Here is a 22,792-nt window from a genome sequence, read left to right as displayed (position 1 = left end):
GACATAAGTGTGGACTAGTACAAGCAGCCACACACGTATGCATGCACGTTGCTATACAATAAGAGCCTTACAATCGCTTTGTGGAACAGGTCCCTGAACATTTCCCTGAACAATTCATGATACCTGACTAATGATACAATACATGATGCATATATCTATATATCTTCCTTACCTTCTTTGCAAAAGTTTTATTTTTAACAGCGAGGGAGCGAGTATGGTTTTACTCATCTTTTAGCAGTATTCCAGCAATATCACGGGGGGGGGGGGGGGGGGGGGAAAGACAGAAATGGGCGTCTCACATTGTACTCATGTTTTTAACAGATTTCCATTGATGTATTACTCAACTTTACATAGAGAGCGTAATGTTGTTGGTTTGATCCCTGTTCGTATCATACCATAAGTTGCTAAAAGATGGTTGTTTCCCTACCCGGTGCTCGGCAAAACGGGGCTTAAACAAGGTCTGGTCAGCTCAGAGTCTGTATACTGTGTCTGAGTAGGGTATCTATATTAAACTGTGGCATGGTATCTCAGTGAAATTGCATTATAAAACCGACATAAGTGTGGACTAGTACAAGCAGCCACACACGTATGCATGCACGTTGCTATACAAGTGCCATTATTTTGAATGCAATGTTAAAACCCCATTTCACCTTACCTAACCTTATGTGAAAATTTCAAAAGAAATATATCAGTAACCTTTTCAAAAGTCGAATAGTATAGTTATGTCTGCATCAAGTCATCACTAGTAATCAATACACACATCACCTCATTGGACATCACAGACAATACAATGCCAGTCAACAAGCTAGCATTAACGCATTTCTGAGAACATAAACGTTTACATGGCAAACCTTGTGTCCGAGGACGGTTCAACGTGAACTTGTTATTACCCTGCAGTCATGTGATGTACAACATATTGTTCTATAAGTCAGATATCATGATATGTATTAATCAAGGCTCTATCATTGCCAGTGTTTACCAAATTTTGGCCAGATTGTTTTTGATTAGATTTTTGGTCCACGAATTCAGGCTGGTAGGACGAAAATATGAAACATAAAAATTTCCAAATTCAAATATATTTGTTTATTCCCTTTAGGGATATGTGATTTATTGTCATAATTTGTTGTATTCTGATAAATTTTCAACAGTTTGTAGTTATAGTATTTTAAAGAATATATTTATATTGACAGCAACAGTAAATGTGGTGTTTTCAACAGTTTACTTTATTTGGGTTGAAAAACAATTTTTGGGGGGGAAGACAGATTCGTAAGCCAAATTTTAAAAACGTCTGGCCTTACTAGACTAATTAGTGGCAACATATAAGGGCACCCCTAAAAAAAACCTTAGAAGTCTTGTGCCATTTTATCATTGCAGTCCTAGTTCTATTCCACCACCATATAATCTCAACAATCTTACTGCTTCCATTGATGGTGCAATATTTGTCTCATCATGGCCACCCCTTCATCTCACACATTCCAGGCTCACCGTTCACCAACTCCACTGCAGGCCTTGCGTTCCTTCCAAACATTTTTATCATGTCTTAAAAACAAAGTCACATACACACTCCTCATAACATTCCCAAGTACTAAAACAGTTTGCAGACACAATTAATGAATCCTTCGTTGATTTTCTTAAAACCTTTCATTCCTTACCTGGGTTCAAAAGGCTTTTGAACTACTTGACTAGTTATCCGTTAGCTGGGTAATTATTTCAATCATGAACATAACTATTTTAATCATTAATCAAACATAATATTTGAATAACATTTTTGGTGATTGAGGCTGACATGTTTGATTTATTTTGCACCCTTCTCAGATTTGCAAAGTAGACACAATTTAAGGATAACAACTTCCTTAATTACTGAGAGGGCAACGTTTCGGTATTGATCCTCATACATGATCCTTGACTCTAGCTCCTATGACAACGGTATAAGGATCTATACCAAAACATCACCCTCACAGTAATTAAAGAAGTTGTTATCCATAAATAGTGTCTACTTTGTCATCTGTCAACTTCTAAGTAATGCCTATCAAACAATTCTCAGATTTAGTGTTACTGGATACTAAAATATACTACCAGAAGTGATTTCCAAAGATTATTTTTATGAACACGATTATATGTGACGGGTAGCTTTAATCACCTGGTCCCCGTTTAACAAAGCAATCATATTGCTACGACTGTCTTAACTATCATACCTCAACACAGACTTGTGATAGTTGTAGCCCTACGATTGCTTTGTGAATCAGGGCCCTGTACATCCCGTCTGATGAAATGTTAAAATGCCCAAGTACCTTCAGTCATGTGTAGCCTTGTTTCCCAGCGGCGATAACGACTCACAGATCACACAACACAAAGAATGTCAACATGGTCTGGAAACAAAGCTCAGACATCTTCCCGAGGCAAGAGAGTTAACTCTCTATAAAAGTCCCATCTTCCCGAGGCAAGAGAGTTAACTGACTATAAAAGTCCAGTTTCCACCCTTGCCGAACTAGGCTGGTATTATGGAGTTACATTTTGGCTGGACTAATGAGTCTATGCATAGTCCAATCAAAATTGCGCACCGAAATTGAAATCCAGTTCATGAACTGTCATGCAGATTTCGGTCGATTGCAGGATTTGCAAAACATGTGCACCGCCAACTCATTGTCAGCAGATATTTTTCCAAATCTTTTCATGTTTTTTATCAAGGTGCTCACGTGATTTGATGCATTTTGTGATGTAAGACCCGTTTTATAACAATATAGATCTTGATTATCGATCAGATCGTCCTGACTGGGCGCCACCATTTTGTGTGAAGCAAACGCAAGTGATACGAGGGGTGGAATTTGATTGGTCCATAGGAGAGGCTTAGAAGGGACATAACTGGTAATAGCCACTGGTGGCGCTACGATCGAGCCCAGTTATTCCAGCCTAGTTAGGCAAGGGTAGAAACTGGACTTTTAAAGTCAGTTTACTCTCTTGCCTCGGGAAGATGAGCTCAGACAGCTGAGTTAACTCTAATGACACTCAAAACCATTCGTTATTTGCAGCAACCATAACACCTATTACCACTCATAGGGATAAAGAACTGTTTGTTGTAGCCAACTGCTGCATTTTCAAGGTGTTGTTTATCCAGAACTCTCTTTACTGAAGGTTATACTAAAATACAAATTTAAACCACAAACCATACCTTCCTTCATATATCCGCTGTGATCGTACTACACAAACTGTCAGTGAATTATTGAAATTGTCTCCTGCAATGTGACCTTAAAGGTGTCTGTATGGTAACACAGAGACCTCACACTGATTTCCAGTTATTACACATGTAAACTGTCGAGTAAGTAGAGGACATCATGAACCTCTAAACCATTTGTTCCACACACATTCTTGTAGCCTCCTCTTGCTTTCACAGTAAAATAGCAGTATATTGATATGGAGCTATCAGCATGGGCAGGGAACGGCCTGAAATGGAAAGGAAACATTTATGAATTGAATTAACAAACTTTTGTAGGGCTAAAATAAATAATAGTCACCGCCCGCATCATCATAAAGTTTTCCACACGTTTCATTCTTATTTCCATTTGAAAAACAAGCAAAAGATCTTTAAATATTCCAAGTCCAATGGTATTCAAATACTGTATTCCATTGTTTTACTCATCAAGGAAAACATTTATGCAGGGAGGCCCTTTCCTAGGTTTTTTGGACACAACTGTTCATTTGGTTACAAGACTGTTTATTTGGTTTCATAATAGTTTGAATAACAACAAAACAAAACAAAATCACTGCCCACCCGTAATATATTTTAAAAAACATTGCCTGAGAACCAATTCTTTTATTTTTTTAAGCCTAGGCTGTGACAAGACCAGGATCACACGTAATATGTGTAATCTGAATATAAATATGTCAAATCTGGACAAAACTGAAAATCAAAGAATATCTGAACACGTTACCATAAACAAAACTGTATGTTACCCTTGGTCCATTGGTGATAATATACATGGGGTCAATTAAAAAAACGTCAATGAGAGGGGGTATTATTTTAAACAAGAAGCCAATGAAACGAACACGACAACATTTCTTACTATGTTAGGTCCAAGGTGACAGTAGAGCTGTCATTGGCTGCCACTTGTCATGCTTGTTGTTCAGATCTCTGATCTGAATTCCATAATTTGACTGTGGCACTCCACAGCTGACTCACTTCTACTTGATCAAACCGTAACATGCAAATACTTTTTCTGCAGTTCGTAATCTAGCTAATTATACATTACTGACTGAAGCTTTACTCGCTGGTAATTCGAGTGAACTTCATGATGTCTAACATCACAGCTAGATCAAACTTTTACATAATAAAGTTTGTTTGATTGTAGTTTAATGCCGACATCAGCAATATTCCAGATATATGATGGCAGTGTAGATAATAAAGGTGGGACCAGACAATCCAGGCAAGATCCATGCCGTCGAGGTATGATGACACGCAATCAACCATGTTACTGAGCCTGACCACCTAATTCGGGATCCCAATGGCATGGATCGACGCTCATGATGTCAATCACTTGATTGTCTGCTCCAGACTCGATTATTTACAGACCGCCGTCATATAGCTAGAATATTGCTGAGTGCGGCGTTTCACAACAAACAAACAAACAAACCTAATTCGGTCGCCTCTCATGACAAGCATTGGTTTCTGGGGTCCTTTTCTAACCGGGACAATAAAAATGTGTAAGATCACTTTAATGCTTTGAACAGTATTTCAGTAAGTGATGCGGGATAACAAATATGATGACACCTAAACCATGGGTATAGTGCTGACGGACCAAGGATCATGTTTGAGGAAACTCAAACCACAATCATCAGATCCAGTCTCAGCCAAGGGGTGCAACTCAGGACAGCAAATTTTATCACCTTAGAACCTGGGTCACAAGTGCTTGTTATATCAAAAGTTCACTCAATGACCAAATAGAATATATAGGTTATTCGCTCAGCAACAAGATGTCTATACAGCTAACAAGTCACCAAGAATCAGTGTAGGTGATGGGTATGGAACCAAATAAATAGATGTGTAACCACATAAACAGTTGTGGGAAAGGGCCTCCCTACATAAATATATTCCTTGATGAGTAAAATACTGGAATACAGTATTCCACTACAGTTGGACTGGAAATATTTAAGGATTTTGGGGAGTTTCTTAAAAATGCAAATAAAAAAGAAACGTGCAGTGAACTTTATGATGATGCGGGCAGTGCCTGAGAACCAAGACTATTTTATTTTTTTTAGCCTTAACAATCTACAGTCCACATCCATATTTTCTTAATCATGCTCATCGACAAGACTGTGTCACTGCATACACAGAATGATGGAACAGAATGACTAATTTAGACACTACTGTTACCTTTGAAGACAGCTTCGTTGGAGAGGATATGTACACTTCTGTAGAAGGACTGAGGGCAGTAGCTCTTCCTCCTCAGCTGGCCACACTCCTTGCTTCCTGGCTTCCACTCTTTCCTGGAGGAGAAGTTTGCCATCAGTCATGCACTGTCATCAGCAATGAACTACAGCATGGTTTATGTCTATCAGGCTCATAGCAAACTCAAAATGTGAGTGTGTGTGAATGTTTTAAGCTTTGTTCAGTGATATTATAGTGAGTGTGAGTGAGTATGGTTTTACGCTGCTTATAGCAATATTCCAGCAATATGACGGCGGGGGACATCAGAAATAGGCTTCACACATGATACCCATGTCGGGAATCAAACCCAGGTCTTTGGCATGACGAGCGAACGCTTTAAGCACTAGGCTACCCGACCGCCCCAGTGATATTATAAAGATAGTACCTGACAAGACACGACGCAAAACATTTCTATTGAGATACAGTTCCTACATCTTTTGTTGTGTGCAACACAATAAATTTTAACTGCACATGTAAGGACTCAGATGCTGTTGTTCTTACCCTCTCATGATCTGTTCGTTCATCTCCGTCAGTTCATCTATGTGCAAAGTTGAGTAGTTCCCTGAAACAAGCACAGAGGGGTATTAACAATGTCCAAGGCAAAGGGCAGAGAGCACTCATTCATGACACAACCACTTCACCACAGCAGCCTTACAAGCGTCAGCCTGCTTTGAAGTGTACTTGTGGCAATAACAACACGGAAGTGAGAAATCTTTACCTTGCAATTCTTCAAATGTCTACTGATATACTGCTACCATTCAAAGAAGCAGCGAGTGTGTGAGTATGGTTTTACTCTGCTCTTATCAATATTGCAGCAATATCACAGCTGGGAAACCAGAAATGGGCTTCACATATTGTACCAGTGTTGGCATTTATACCTCATCATAACGAGAAAACACCTTAACCATTAGGGTACCCTACAGCCCCTTCAACATGTTAAAATCAGCAGTACTTCAATGCTGTGATGTATAGAAATCCACTTACCTGTACGCAGATTCCACTCAAAGGTAAAGCTGGTTTGATATGACTTCACTGCTCCTTTGCTGAAAACACAAGCATTGACTCTTTGAAGACACCAGATCATCTTGTCTTACTCATGTGGAGCTTTCACCAGCAGACAACTGGCAGACAACTAGCTACACGGCTGCTTGAAGGGGACTAGACTCAAGTCAATAGAAGTAACTAACACTAAGCCTGAAAACACCTAAACTGTCTGCAAATGTTGTGCAATCTAGATAAATTGATCAATCAATGATTACGATAATAAGATCATGAAAATTTCACATAAGGTTCTAGAAAAACACTGAAAATGGGCTGCACACTGTTGAGACAAGTGTTTCTTGAAGAGGATTTAACAATGTCTAAATAGGCTATCATGGATAAGTATGGTGACTTGAGTACAGGTATGTGCCAATTTTACCACTATTTCACCCACATCACAGTGGGGACACCCGGAATGGACTTAAATGTTCCCATCACAGTGAGGACAGCAGGAATGGACATCACACAATGTTCCCATCACAGTGATAAAGCTTTGTCAGAAATCTTAACATGTATCTCACCCTTGAATACTGAATGTTTGAATTAAGTTTTCAGAATTGAATATGTGGTAAAATACTAAAATTTGACATGCAAGTCTCTAGAAAACAACTGTTTTTTAGAAGAATATGCAGACATGATGCTTAAATGACCAGAGATGAGGAACACAACTTTATATTTGGAGTTGGTGAAAAGACTAGGATTGGCAGTGACAACAAGTACATACCTTTGTTTGGTTAGCCTATCTCTGGCCTGGATGAGAGCATGAACTGTGCCAAAGACACGGAAGCTGTCAGGGCACACCTGCAACAGACATGTTACTGCTGCAGATACCTGGCTAGTGTACAACACGCTTGACGACTGACGGCACAGTCATGATGCACAGTGAAACCTCCCTACTCTAGACACATCCATCCAAAGATTGTCATGATAAAAGTGAGGAAATACATCCATCCACCATTGTGTGTGTGTGTGTGTGTGTGTGTGTGTGTGTGTGTGTGTGTGTGTGTGTGTGTGTGTGTGTGTGTGTGTGTGTGTGTGTGTGTGTGTGTGTGTGTGTCTCTCTCTCTCTGCTTGTACTAGTCCGGACTGATGCCCATTTATAGTGGGCACACTGAGATACCATGCCACCATCACAGTGGGGACAATGCCATTTAACATGAATACCCCACTCAGACACAGTATACTGACTCCGAGCCAACCAGTCCTTGTTTAAGCCCCTTAATGCTGAGCGCAAGACAAGGTAATAACAAGTACCATCTTTTACCGTCTTTTGGTATGACGCGGCCAAGGATCGAACTCCAGATCTTCCGCTCTCTGGGCGGACGCTCTACCACTAGACCACGGATCAGTCCAATACTCATGGTAATAATGCCTAGATTGACATGCAGCCATTGTCACACAATGCTGACAATGCTCTCCGGGTGGACACTCTACCACTCTACCACTCGACCACGGAGGCAGTCTCAATCTTAGTTCTAGTACTTACATCGAGTATCTGCAGGTCGTAGTTACAGAAGGCCACATATCTCGGGCCCCACTCAGCCTCCTGGTGGATCACCTCCACCATGTAGTGCTCGATGTCAAATGTCATCTGAAGCACAGTCACCTACAACACAAACCATGCACATTAATGTCACAAAGATTTAAGCTTGATAACAGCACAATAACCCTGAACTTGAACTTGTTTCTTAATACTTAAGGTGACGAATGACAAAGTAGAGACAACTTATGGCTAACAACTTCTTTATTACACTATTTCTGTATAAATCATTATACCGTTGCCAAGGAAGATTGTCAGTCTTGCTTGAGAACGGTATAAGGCTCTATACCAAAACGTAATAATAGAATATATCAAAGTAGTTGTTATCCATAAATTGTGTCTACTTTGTAACTAGGAACTTTCCCACATTTCAGAGTCAATATTGAACAGTAACCTTTGCAGAAAAAAATCAGGGCTTTGAAATTTCTAAGTGTATCTATTCACTCATTGTGAATTTCAACTTGCAGCACTAAAACATCCAACATTCCTATAAATGATATGCCCTTTTTCAAGTATCAGTGAAAACAAAGTAGACCCGTGAAGATCCTGGGGTAGAAAAGGTCTTCAGCAACCCATGCTTGCCGTAAAAGGCGACTATGCTTGTTGTAACAGGAGATTAAAGGGATCGGGTGGTCAGACTTGCTGACTTGGTTGATGTCAATTGCGCGGATCGATGCTCATGTCAATCACTGGATTGTCTGGTCCAGACTCGATTATTTACAGACCGTCGTCATATAGCTGGAATATTGCTGAGTGCAGTCTAAACAACAAACAAACAATCAAGAAAACAAAGTAGAAATACTTTCGCCATGTTATAAAGTGAGAGGCACATTTGATCCTCAATTTTCCCTCCAAAGAGGTCACCCAGAGTTATACTACTCATAAGAAGTTAAAGAACACCCAAAGTTTTCATATGACTATAGATCATCTTTGGTGCGTAGTGTAATACACAGATGGTGTTCTTTAACTTGTTTTGAGTAGTATATTTCACGAAACACCATATCACAGCACGCCACAGTGGAAAAGTAACACTATCTTGGTGCAAACAAACAACAACGAGGTACCAGTGACCTTTGTCAGTGTGTTGTCGTAGACTTACCGCAGGGTTCTCTGGCATCATGGACCTGATGATGGAGAGCTGCTTGCTGTCACACCACAGCACTTCCACTGGAAGCACACTGCGGTACGCCAGGTCGTAGTCATCTGACACACAGAACCTCACAATAATCATCATCACTAGCTTGTAACACACATAAAATACATGCTGGACAAACTTTAGGGATCATGAATTTGGGGGGGGATGTTTTTATGAAATTGTGTGCTCAGTCCTCACCATCAAAAATATCCAAAAAAATATTCATGATCACTAACTTGGCGCTGAAGTTGCTAAATGGAAAAGGCGCAGTTAAAAAAAACTACCTTATGCAAGAAGAGCACCATTAGAATTTGTGACAATCTATGTCATACGAAGTCACTGATAAAAGTTCTTGTGGACAGTATGATTCATAAAAAAACAACTGAGAAAGCAGAAATTTAATAGGCTGCAACCAATCTCAATGAACAGGAAGAGGCAAGCTTTCTAAATTACAACCACTTATCAGTCGCAGACGTAACGTGTACGCGTGACGGCTCTGCCGTCTCTTGTACGCGAGACGGTGCGGTCCGCAGTACTCAGTGAAGCGCTTGATACTAATTAATTCAATCACCGTGGCTGTGCTGTCACCCGCGACCTCCGCGAAAGTAATTAAAGCGCTATGTAAAATCTTATCATGTATCTAGGTCTTTGTGAGTGAGTGAGTGAGTTTGGTTTTACGCCGCTTTTAGCAATATTCCAGCAATATCACGGCAGGGTACACCAGAAATGGGCTTCACACATTGTACCCATGTCGGGATTCGAACCCGGGCCTTTGGCGTGCCGAGCGAACGCTTTAACCACTAGGCTACCCGACAGCCCCTAGCTCATTCTGAAATGACATTCACCGTGTTCAAAAATGGATCACAAGCATTCTCCTCGTTGGCACAAGTATTTCCAAAGGGCACAGCTAAATTTCTGTGTCAGTGCCCTATGGCACACTGGAATTAAATTCATTTCTATCCCTGTACATGAATGCTTGTATCATAAATGAGAACTTGAGCATGTTCAGTGTGAACAATGCTGACTGTGCCCTTGACCATGTAGACCATGTAAACATTTGACTCAGTAGAACATCCTAAATTTCAATATCTTCCCGAGGCAAGGTAGTTACTGGCTTTAAAAGTCCAGTTTCCACTCTTGCCAAACTAGGCAGAAATTCCAGAGTTACATTTTTGCTGGACTAATGACTCTAAGCACAGTCCAATCAAAATCCTGTAATGACATCAACATCCGGTTCATAAATAACATTGTGATTGCCGTGCTGAATTCATTCGATTGCAGGATTTGCAGAGCAAGTGTACCCTCAACTGGGCGTCGACCGAATCTTTTCATGTTTTTAATAAAGCTGCTCAAGTGATTTAAAGTGAGGTAAAACCTGTTCTCTTTACAATAAAGATCTTGATTATCGATGAGATCATCTTGACTGGGCGCCACCAGTTTGTTTGAAGCAATGCAAGTGATGTGAAAGATGGAATCTGATTGGTCAGTAGGGGGGACATCAGATAGAAGGGATAACTTGTAATAGTCACTGGTGGCACCAAGATTAAGCCCAGAAATTCCAGCCTAGTTCGGCAAGGGTGGAAACTGGACTGGTCAGTTAACTCCCTTGCTTCGGGAAGATGAAATTTTACCTGAAAAGCAGGTCTCAAGATGATTGTAAAAGCATAAGTGCATAAAACAAACTGACAATAATGCCATCAAAACCTTAAACTCAACAATGGTAAGGTAAGGTGAAATAGGGTTTAACGTTGCATTCAAGATTGTTGCACTTGTTTAGAGACGTGCATGCACATGTGTGTTCATGTGTGTGGCTGCTTGTACTAGTTTGAACTATTGCCAATTTTATAGTGCTAGCCAACTGAGATACCATGCCACAGTTTAACATGAATACCCCACCCAGACACAGTATACTGACTCCAAGCCAACCAGTCCTAGTTTTAGCCACTTAATGCTGAGCACCAGGCAGGGAAACAACAAGTACGCTACAAAATAAAACTTGTGCGTATCATCAAAATATTGTGAAGTAACCCTGCGTATTCGATTGGCAAATCAGCAACTTATTTTGAAATTAAAAACGGGCATTCCGTCAACCTTGCCCAACTCCACGATGACAGTTACATCATGATCATTTGCCATCACGCTTTCTTGTGGAAGTATCGTGGTATTTTTGAGTCCTATAAAGCTCTCGAACCCACACACCAGTTTGCGGGGACTAGATGAATAGTGTTTTTAAATATTTAACTTAAATACCCACATGTGTAAAAACTAGTGGGTAACAGAAATTTGAATACCCAGATAGAATAGCTGATACGCAGTGATTTTAAAATGCATGGGTAAAATACCCACAACACCAAAAGCTTATCTGGAGCTCTGGAATGCGTAAAACACAATAAAATAAATAAACTACTGTACCTTCAACTGGCAATGGTGACTCAGACGAGTCTTCAGTTGTGTACCCGTACTTTCGAAGTGAGAATGTAACAGTCCGAGAATGATTTGTATGTACAACCACACTTTCAGAGCTCTTGGATGAGCCTGTCGTGCTTGCTCCGCTATTGCTTGGCGAGAAAAACGATCGTTGGGAAGACAACTTGGATGTTGAGCAATTATTTACAATATCGTCCAAGTCATGCAGGTTGGCACTGCTGCAGCCAGCTCTCATGGGCTGCTCGGGACTGTGGCACTTAGTATCAGTAAATGGACTATATGAGTGGGAGCACTGGTTCCCGGGGGAACCCACGGGGCAGGTCAACTTGCCACATGCCCCCATGGGTTTCATACAATCAGAATGTTGACTATTGCTCTCGCCAGTACAATTTTTAGCTTTAAGAGCGGGACGGTAACTTGGTCCATGGCGTGTTTCCTTGGGGATGTGACGACAATGTTCACAGTTTTTAGTTGACTTGCACTCGGAACATTCGAGATCAGAACCCTCCAGCTCAGGAGAATGCACATTTTCCTCATCATCGTCGGCAGTGATTTCCTGCATGCCCTCCAGGAATTCGTTGACTCTGCCTATTCCTCCTGTATGGTCATGACACAGGGGGCTGTTGCTATCCTCTATGGTAAAAATAGATGTCCGAGTTTCTAAAATAGAGAGTTCAGCACCAATATAGGAGTTGTCATGTAAGTCACTTTGCATATGTTCAGTGTTTGAGGTTGTTTCCCCTAGAAGGGTATCGTCTGTTTGATTAAAGCTACTTGGTGAGTGAGTTGCATCCACCTGGAGGGCTACTATGGAGTCGCCTGTGTTGAGGATGGCGATGCCATCTATCTTAAGTTGCACTCTTGGTGAGAAGGCAGGGAAAGGAGGTGCAAGTTCATACTTCGTATGAAGACAGAAGCTGTGCTGGAGACAGGTGCCAGGGTTACCTGAGGACTCTGAAATAATATTACAAACACCAATAACATAATTTTATGGAACCTAATTATTGAAATATTCTTAATATTCATGGTACTTCTCTTGAAATACTACACCATCATAGTTTGGACAATTCACTCAGACACTTAGGTACAGAGGATAAGAGCATAACATTCTTCCACCATTCATGTTGAAGTTCCTATAAATAAGAAGATGTTTGTGGATAAGTGGCAATGAGACTTTCAAAGAGTTAAATTGATCCAGGGATAAAGTACTTTTACTAAACACTCGCCTGAAATCAGTCTACAATAATCTTTCCTACGTTAATGCTATGCTTCAAGTATGTAGAAAATTATAAAAGCTGAGGTTTTTCCCAGTAGACCCCTTATTTCAATGATTTGAGACTAAAGACAGAGTGAGTGAGTGAGTGAGTATGGTTTTACACCGCTTTTAGCAATATTCCAGCAATATCACTGCAGGGGACACCAGAAATGGGCTTCACACATCGAACCCAGGTCTTCAGCGTGGCGAGCAAACGCTTTAACCACTAGGCTACCCGACCACCTCTAAGGACAGAGGATTGTTGAACACTATAACATTTGCCAACAGCAATCCAGACTACATGGACTAATTCGAGCTTATCTCTAAGCATTACTTCCTGTATATTTTAGTGATAAAACATGAATAATTATTAATTTGGCTTAAGACCGACAAAGACATTTTACATCCAACAAATAATTTGACTGAAAGCATTTACGTGCAGAGAGCTGTTTTATTTCAATGTTCGATATTGAGTCCGAAAGTCAAGGGTCCTTTTCATAACCCCAAAGTTGAAAACTGTTAACACTTGCAGTGTAAAATTGTGCAACAGGACAAAAGCAATAAATTTTTAAAAACTCATCAAAGATATTACAATGGCTATGCTGAACATGCTAAATTCATTTACACAGATTATGTTTTGCAGAAGTCTTTTAGAGTTTCATGTCACTGTAAGAAATCTTGCAAAGGGTTTCACATATTGTTCACCCTAATCAATATCAATTCAGAGTCTCACACATGCAGAATTTGAAATTAAGGGGATCCCGAGGGCCTTGAGGTCTTCTATGAAATCTGGTGATACCCCAAATCAATGTTTCACATTAGGATCATGACAAGGACTTTCATGCTTAACACAGCCCTTGTTAACATTTATGTGACCCATATGATGAAGCTTTACTGAAGATGTCAACCACAAGTCAATCAAATGAATAATTTAAGGTTTTTCAAAGTTGTATCACAGCAAAACGACTACCCAGAGTGAGTGAGTAGGGTTTTACCCCACTTTTGCAATATTCCAGCAATATCACAGCAGGGGACACCAGAAGCTTCACACATTGTACCCATTTCAGGAATCGAACCCAGGTCTTCGGCGTGACGAACAAACGCTTTAACCACTAGGCTACCCGATCGTCCCCGACTACCCAGATGTCAAGACTACACTTTCAACTTTCCTTCATGACACTTCCTCTTAAAGTTCCTGAAATGCAGAACTATTCATCAAAAGAAAAACTACAACAATAGTTACACAGACAAGCTACAATCATTATAATTGTGATCACAAAAAGTCCAAATATATCTTACCTTTCTTGAGTAGACGACATTCTTGACATCGTTTGAGCGACGGCACAGCAGTAACTGTCAGGTAACACTGACAGCTGTCATCCCCTCGACCAGGTACACTGAAACAGCATGTTTTGTCTCAAATCTACACAATCTCCTTTCTCTCCACACTTCTATCAAGCATGAGTCAATGAGTAACTCTCACAATCAGAATTGCTGTGTGGTCCAAATAGCTTGTTGCAAGGAAGTGAGGTGAGGTGAGGTGAAATGGGGTTTAAAATCGTGTCCAAGATTATTGCACTTAAATAGCGACGTGCATGTACATGTGTGTGTGTGTGTCTGTGGCTGCTTGTACTAGTCCGGACTGATGCCGATTTATAGTGCTAGCTCACTGAGATACCATGCCGCAGTTTAACATGAATACCCCACTCAGACACAGTATACTGACTCCGAGCCGACCAGTCCTTGTTATAGCCCCTTAATGCCGAGCGCCAGACAGGGTAACAACAAGTACAATCTTTTAACGTCTTTTTGTATGACGCGGCCCGGGATTGAATCCGCTCTCCGGGCGGACGCTCTACCACAAGACCACAGAGGCGGTCCCACCTTGTGATGAGAATATTATTCACACACAATAAACTGAAACATTTCTAATCACTGCCTTATCTACTTTTAAAACAGTTTTAGACTCAATGGTGCAGCACATGTAACACATGCCTTTTCCCCATGCTGAGAACTCACCAATGGCCGTACACAAGAACCTTGGTGTCATCTTCTGGCCACTCACAAAATGCAAGGAACAGATCTTGGACTATATCTTCTTCCCCAAACAACCGTACTTCAGACACCTACACAAAAACAACATCAATAGTAATTGCCCTATGTAGACATGGCTATGGTAGAACAGTTCTCAAATAATTCTCCTCTCTAAACTTAAACACAAGAAAATGCCTGTGAATTGAGGTTGAGGAACTTTGTTTTTTTGTTGGTTGATTTGTTGTTTTACGCCGCACTCAGCAATATTCCAGCTATATGACGGTGGTCTGTAAATAATGGAGTCTGGACCAGACAATCCAATGATTAATATCATGAGCATCGATCAACGCAATTGGGATCGATGGCATGCATCAACCAAGTCAGCGAGCCTGACAACCCGATCCCTTTAGTTGCCTTTTATGACAAGAATAGTCGCCTTTTACGGCAAGCATGGGTTGCTGAGGACCTATTCTACCCCGGATCTTCACGGGTCGTTGAGGAAGTAACAATTTTGAAAATTATCTCCCTTCTTACAGTGTCAGTACTGTTTCTATCAATCACTGTAAACGCTTCTAATTGATTTCTGATCTCAAGGAGCAACGACAGATACCGTATTCAACGTAATAAGCGCCCAGGGCGCTCTCAAAATTAGAAATAGGGAGCTCTTATTAGAATATAATTTTGGTGAGATAAAAAACAGAGTTGAAAGATTGTAAAGTTTGTAGTTTATGCTGACAGCATGAAATGATATTGAAGAAGATTCTGTGCGTACTAAATACAATAGATATATTTTCGAGAATTTAATTGCCCATAATATAGGGTACATATAACACACGAGTGTGTATTATACCCGAATAAATAAGTCTTGTATATATTGAGCAATCAGAAAGGGTGCTAATTGGGATTGTTCCCAATATATTAGCAAATATCGCCATGGGCGCTTATTAGAGCAGGGCGCTTATAACGTCAAATACGGTAAGTTCCCAAAGTGGAAGGTATAAGAGCACCATAATGTAGTTGTTGATATTTCACACACCCTGTAACTTCTGATCGCCAACACCGGCATCTCCACCCACAAGGGAGAACCATCGAAAGAATATTTGTGTTCTGTGTGAGTTTCCATTGGTACAAAAATGAAGATCAGTCTCCTTCTAGAAGGGACGTTAAAGTTTGGTCAGGGTTTACCTGACACGACCACCAATGGGAGAATCCTCAGATCTTCAAGCAGAGAAGTATCATATCAGAGTAAAAGATCTGACTTTAATGAGATTGTAAAAATACCATTATATGTCTTGCACAGAACCGAACATATTTCAATTTTAATCCCTGGATTTACAAGCTTGCATACACTCTATATGAGATAAAATATAATAAAACCTCTTCAGCACCATGTCTTTTTGAAAGCTTTTGTAAGACAAAATGTTACTTTCTCTGGAAGGATAAGATCATTTAACATTGTCCAAAATAAAGCACGAAAATCAAGGGGTACAGTAATTGTGAGAATCCCATGGTAAAAAAAGAATGAATTTGAGATCCCTTTGATTAACATCCTACAGCAGAACACCTCAAGGTCTGCATAACATTTCTGGCTTTGAGATGGCAAGTGTGACAGCTCACCAGTTCTAGCGGCCTCTCCGGGACAAACCTCCACCAGTGCAGCCTATAGACGTAGACAGGGTAGGCTGTGTGTTCATCAGCATCCACATGAAGGGAGTAGGACAACACAAACTGACCTGACTTGGTAAAACCTAGGAACACATGTCTGCAAACAAGGAGAAAAAACACAGTGAGCAATATTACACCTACATAATTGGAAAGCAATCAGGCCTGGTGCCATTAAACAGACAACTTCAGCGCTAGGACTGTCGTAAGTCTATGTTACGGTATGGGAGTTTCGATCACCTTAGTGCTAAGATCACTTTGGATAATGGTACCCAGAACCCGGCCGATCCCGCTATTCTCCTTTTACTACAAGCATTTCGTTGCTGAAGACGAATTCTAACCCGGACCTTCACGGGTTTGTGGTCAATAGTATGAGGAATAATAAGACCAATGGGTCCTGTATATTACAAGGTCACCATGGTCACAGGAGAGTCTTCTTTTGCCTACAGTAACTGATAATCTACAATAAATGTCCTCATGATGAAATGTGTATCACCCTATCTGCTACATATACACAATGAATCAATGACAATTTTTATCAATCCAACCAATTCACTTGAGCATGTGAAGTGGATTAAATTTACTCCTATCACAGTCAGGGTCCATACAAAGCTTCAGTCACCAAATTTAGGCCTTTTCAAAGCCCTCGCACATAGATCTAAGGCCCTTATAATGAAAAACGCAACATACTTTCAACAGGTTTAATGACCTAAAACGGAACAGGGCTTATTAATCCTTGAACCAATTAGATTCAACAAAGACAAATGTTTATCAATATTTCACATTCTTAGCAGTCAAGCAGGCAACAATGTACTCCCCCATCAAAATATGAACACAACAATTATCTAAAAGGCGAAACTGCAAAATAAGCTTGACTGTGGCACTTTACAACCAATTCCAAGCCTATTCAAGGCATTAGTCTGAATTTCAGGCCTTTTCATTTTGCATTTAAGGCCCATTAATATAGGCGAATGTCTCAATTCCAGGGCTTTTCAAGGCATGTGCATACCATGAAAGTTTCAATGCTGATTTCAATGTGTAAAAGCTGTTCATAATCTCAATGCATGCTTGTGGAACATTGCAGAGTACCAAAACAAAGTTCTGGTGGGGCCCAAAATCTGTTTTTGTTTGTTTTTTTGTTTGTTTAACGCCACACTCAGCAATATTCCAGCTATATGACAGAGATCTGTAAATAATCGAGTCTAGACCAGACAATCCAGTGATTGATATCATGAGCATCAATCTGCGCAACTTGGGTACAATGACATACATCAACCAAGTCAGCGAGCCTGACCACACGATCCTGTTAATCGCCTCTCACAACAAGCATTGTCGCCTCTTACGGCAAGTATGGGTTGCTGAAGACCTATTCTACCCCGGATCTTCACGGGTCTCCCTTGGATCTAAAAACCTTGTTGCATCACTGACAACAAATTGTATCAATTATGTCTACACTACATCACAGTTTCAGATTGGTTCATTTTAAGGCCAATTGTTAAAAAATGTTGTAATTAATCTTTTCAACATCAGATTTAATGCCAAAGAATGAACCATCAAAAACTGATGAAATCATGAAAATATTCTGGAATGTCTGTAAAGGTTTTTTCTCTAAGCAAAATCACTGCTCCCTTGATGGTAACATTAAGTTCCATGAAAGCTCCAGGCTTCAATCACACAACACTGTACATACCCTTCTTCCAGGACAAACTGGGGGACAAGAGACTTGAGGCGATAGCAAAGTCGGCCAGGAATTTTGGTGAAAGGTTTCCATGATAATGATTTCTTCTGTACTTTTAATTTACCAGTTTGCTGAAAGAAAAACACATATGGTCAGTTAAAAAGGACCAAGAATTTAAAATCAGCATGATTAAGCAACACATCTGATAATGACCATCCATGACAGTGTAGCAGGGCGTGGAGTCATCCCACAGCTGACATCCTTACCTTATCAGCTTGCTAACGGGGTTAACCTCTTTGGTCATGTGGACAAGGCGTCCGACCTTGGATCAGAAGGTCTGCGGTTCGAAATCCCATCACAGTACTCGGAAATTTTATGGCCGTGACAACAGCATGAAACCTCTATGTTAGATGACATGCAGTAAACCAAGTAACTGAGTCTGACCACCCAATCCAATGCAGTTCACAAACCTCCACATGTTTAATAACAATGGTGCAAAACTGAAAGTAGATGACACAAATGTTGCTCCAAAGTTTGATACCTCCATCATATGAATATTCGGATACTGTCACCTTGTTCATACTGAGTCTTTGATTGGAAAGGTGAGGATGAAAACTTATTACTGATGACAAGTTCTTTATCATAAGAAACGATTACATTAGCGGCACCCTTATTATTCATGGTTGGTTTATTTCCCTCCAATGTTAGAAATCAAGGGGGGTCATTCGGTCTTTGAGGTTTTCTGCTTTAGTATTTTTTATCAAGGACTTCCTTTGATGTTGATTTATCACATTAGAATTATAGCAAGGGCCCCTTGACTTTCATGCTCAATTTCGAATCTATTATCTATCAAATAAAATTCATAGAATCATTGCAAGGTCCTGAAGTAGATCTCTAAATAGTTATGAAAGAGGCAACTAGTTACCAGGAATTTCAGAGGGAAAAGTAATCAGAATGGTCATGTCTTCCACTAAAACTTACCGATGTAGGGGAATTCAAACAATACATGTAATAATCAGGTTTCTACTTTGACCTACAAAAATAGGGGCCCAGGGGACCCCAAATAACAAATTTCAAGGGTCCATACAGGAAATATGTGTGTCCTGTAAAGTAATAAAATGGTGTAGTGTTGCGCACTGTAAGATCTGATCATTGCTTTAATTACAAGACCTTTATATTTCTTGACAAGTGAGTGAGTGAGTGTGGTTTTACGCAGCTTTTAGCAATATTCCAGCAATATCACGGCGGGTTCTTGACAAGAATTGGGTACAATTGACATGATCATTAATATTATTGTGCATCCCTTGATATGCAATATTGTTTTTTCTGCGTCCACTCTTTTCACTTGTGAGTACTGGACGCACTTTTTGTCACATTTTTTAGTAATAGTAATGGCAAGTTATACCTTGTAGAAGAAACAAACAGAAACAATTTACTTCTGATCCATATGGGACAAGGGGACACTTATCATGCAAATTGGCAAAATGGCACTCATGTAAACTTTAAGATCCTCAGTTGTCAATTCTTTAAACATCAAGCAAAATCCTACAAGATACAGACAGGATAACATTAGAGGAAAATAATAGGGGCGTCACGATACAGGTACCTCACAATACGATATGTGTCTCGATTTTGAAGAAAAGATACAATATGTATCTCGATACAGCAATGCCAACCTTTTATGCATAAATTTAGAAGCAAACATTATAATTACATATCACATTAATACTTATGTGTTCTAATCACTATCAGTAGATTATTTTGTAAAATAATAATACTTAGAAAAGGTTGATTCTGTTTATTCAAACAAGTGTCAGACACTAACAAGTTTTCATATGTGTCAAATTCAGAAAATATGATGACATTTCGATTCGAAAAGAAAAATCAATCGATACGCGAACAAATGGATGCCGGTTTCAATAAAATTTCGTATCAATATAAATTTACATCTATCTCATATCATATTGTGAGAATTATCTACCGATGCATCAGCATGATCAGTACAATTGGTGAATCATGACATCCCTAGAAAATAATGTTAAAGTTCATTTCTACTAGCCTGCTAGTTGACACTACATTCTTACAATACTGAATGGATGTTGCCATAACAAAATTACGTCACCACGGGCTTAGGATAATGAGTATTCGTTAGCTGGGTTTTGTTAACATCCCAAGTCTTTTCTTACAATTAATTTCTCTATTCATCTTGGTCTTACAATACAAAGTTCTAATGAAAGGAATTTCAATCATAACAGCCTGGATGTAAACTTAACCAGGTAATACACACTACTTAGCACCACATTTATAATTTTCGTTTGAGTTTTACTGGCGGTCAAGAGATTGTAATTAGGGTCTTATGTTCAACTAAGACATGGAATTAGCATAATCACTCATTGTTTTATTGATACAGAAGGGAAAAGTATTTGTTTGAATTATAAAAATCAACAATGAATATCCAGTGGATAACTTAAGACTGTGAAAATAGGAGTCGTCATGACTCAATGCATTCTTTTTGAAAATGATGAGTCATGAGTACTTGTGTACAAGATATTTTTGACAAGGAATAAGTCATGAAAAGTAAGTCAACATGGTTAACATCCCAAACATTCTGTATATTGAAACATGTTAGAGTGAAAATAGAAACAATTTCTGTTACTAAAGTCTTTTTGACCCGTGAGATCCGGGCTAGAATTATCTTCAGTAACCAGTGCTTGCCGTAAAAGGCGACTATGCTTGTCATAAAAGGCGACTAACAGGATCGGGTGGCCAGGCTCACTGACTTGGTTGATGCATGTGGATCGATGCTCATGATGTCAATCACTGGATTGTCAGGTCCATACTTAATTATTTACAGACCTCTGTCATATAGCTAGAATATTGCAGAGTGTGGCATAAAACAACAAACAAACAAACAAACTATTGGTCTTTTTGGTACAAGTACTGACTGATAAAAATATGTTGTACCAAACTTGACTTATTGAAAGTATCAATAACAGCATTTGAAATTAAAGGGGGTTCACGGTGTCCTTGACCCTTGCCCTTATATTAGGAGTAGGGACTACCTAAATCTTTATCGTTTAACACAAGAGTTAGGATGTTTAAGACAAATACCCCTTGACTCTCATTCAACACACATTAGGTGTAATTTGGATGAAAATTGCGTCAATAACAAATGGGTTCCTGCCTCATGTGAAACTATCTTTGACATAACCCCACGTCACATGTCATCGAGCCTCACCTCTTTTCCAAGGGCCTTAACAAACTTACATTTTCACTAATGCACATTTTAACAAAACTTGATCTTATGGTAAGTTTGCATCAGAACAATCGTATGCACCCATGACGTATCGGCTGCTGTTTGCAAACTTCCTGTCGTTAATGGCATATGACAAACCATGTTGTGCATCTATTTTGAATAAAGTGGCTCGTGGCGGTAAAAAGATGGCGCCTGGTTGACTCGTCTCGCTCAGCAAGGCATTATCATTATAAAATTAACAAGACATGGTAATTTGACCATCCAAGTGTTAACAGAAATAAATATTCTCAAAAGTAAGACTTAAGTTTAGTGTATTGGGATTGTTATTAGACATGTAATCAGAAATACTTCTTAGGGGCTTGAAAACCCATAACATGAGGATACACTTATACGCATGGATGAGGAGACATTTATAAGCATGATAAGTTTATAGCTATTAGAGGCACAAGATATGTGAATTTCAATTTTTGTGTTCTCTCTATATAACATTTCAAGGCTACTTTTGGCCCCATCATCAGTGAATTAAGAGGTAACCTGCTCCAAACTTTCTGGGATTTCAAAATGACCCGAGAACATAGGCGCTGATGTAAATATTCTTAAACAATACAGTCAAAACTTACAACAATCATTATGGTGTTGAATCTATTCTATTAAAATATTCGACTTTACCATTACGTCTGAAAAAAAATAATGATCACAATAGAGATTAAAGCGACAAAAAAACAAGCATGTTCGGAAAAGAGAGGAAAAACACCAATCAAAATGAATAGAAACATAAAGGTGATAAAGCAACCTCAAAGACAGGTCTGCCATTTGTTTTAAATATTCTATCTAAAACATCCACATACAAACCTGCCAACTTTCGAAACAGTATCACCAAAAGGGAATGAAATGACAGACAATCGAACCAGAAGTGTCAATAATGACATTTTGTTATTGACAACAAACAGAAAGCTCTCAATTTCAATTCTTAGGCTAATTAAACATCTGTCAGATTAAGTCAACTACTATCATTAAGATGCTATGTCGCATGTGTGGCTTATGTCAAACTATGAACCTCCCTTTAAAGTTGACACAAACTTTGACAATCTAACGCCCTCACGAATTTAGGTGACTATATCGAAAAACAATAGGGTAGTCGATTCTTCAGGTCGGAAGTCTTATCGTGATGTGGACTTGAGCAGAATCGGTGGCATTATTCTAAAATGTAAAAAGGTACATTCCTCCTTGAAATTTGTGTCACATCACTTTATCGATTCCTTACCTCTCGAACCGCCAGTTTGTGAACAAGACTGGCCGCCATTTGTTTCAAACATTGCACGCGATCAATGTGGATGCATGT

At 39.5% G+C, this 22,792-nt stretch overlaps 1 protein-coding gene across 1 annotated transcript; it reads right to left on the bottom strand.

The window, feature by feature from the left end:
* Positions 1-266: 266 nt before the first annotated feature.
* On the bottom strand, positions 267-22,792 carry LOC139478528 (DDB1- and CUL4-associated factor 15-like). Its single transcript, XM_071261022.1, has 13 exons — positions 22,715-22,792; positions 18,207-18,325; positions 16,472-16,616; positions 14,840-14,946; positions 14,120-14,217; positions 11,551-12,519; positions 9,103-9,206; positions 7,950-8,069; positions 7,188-7,264; positions 6,407-6,465; positions 5,924-5,984; positions 5,369-5,481; positions 267-3,441 (listed from the first exon to the last, which is right to left on the bottom strand). The coding sequence occupies exons 1-13, from the start codon at positions 22,751-22,753 to the stop codon at positions 3,386-3,388; spliced, it is 2,067 nt and encodes a 688-aa protein (XP_071117123.1). The 5' UTR covers positions 22,754-22,792; the 3' UTR covers positions 267-3,385.

The sequence above is a fragment of the Haliotis cracherodii genome, unplaced genomic scaffold (assembly GCF_022045235.1).
Source record: "Haliotis cracherodii isolate W230 unplaced genomic scaffold, xgHalCrac1.p SCAF_4, whole genome shotgun sequence".
Classification (NCBI taxonomy): Eukaryota; Metazoa; Mollusca; class Gastropoda; order Lepetellida; family Haliotidae; genus Haliotis; species Haliotis cracherodii.
This window is presented reverse-complemented; position numbering and strand designations above follow the sequence as displayed.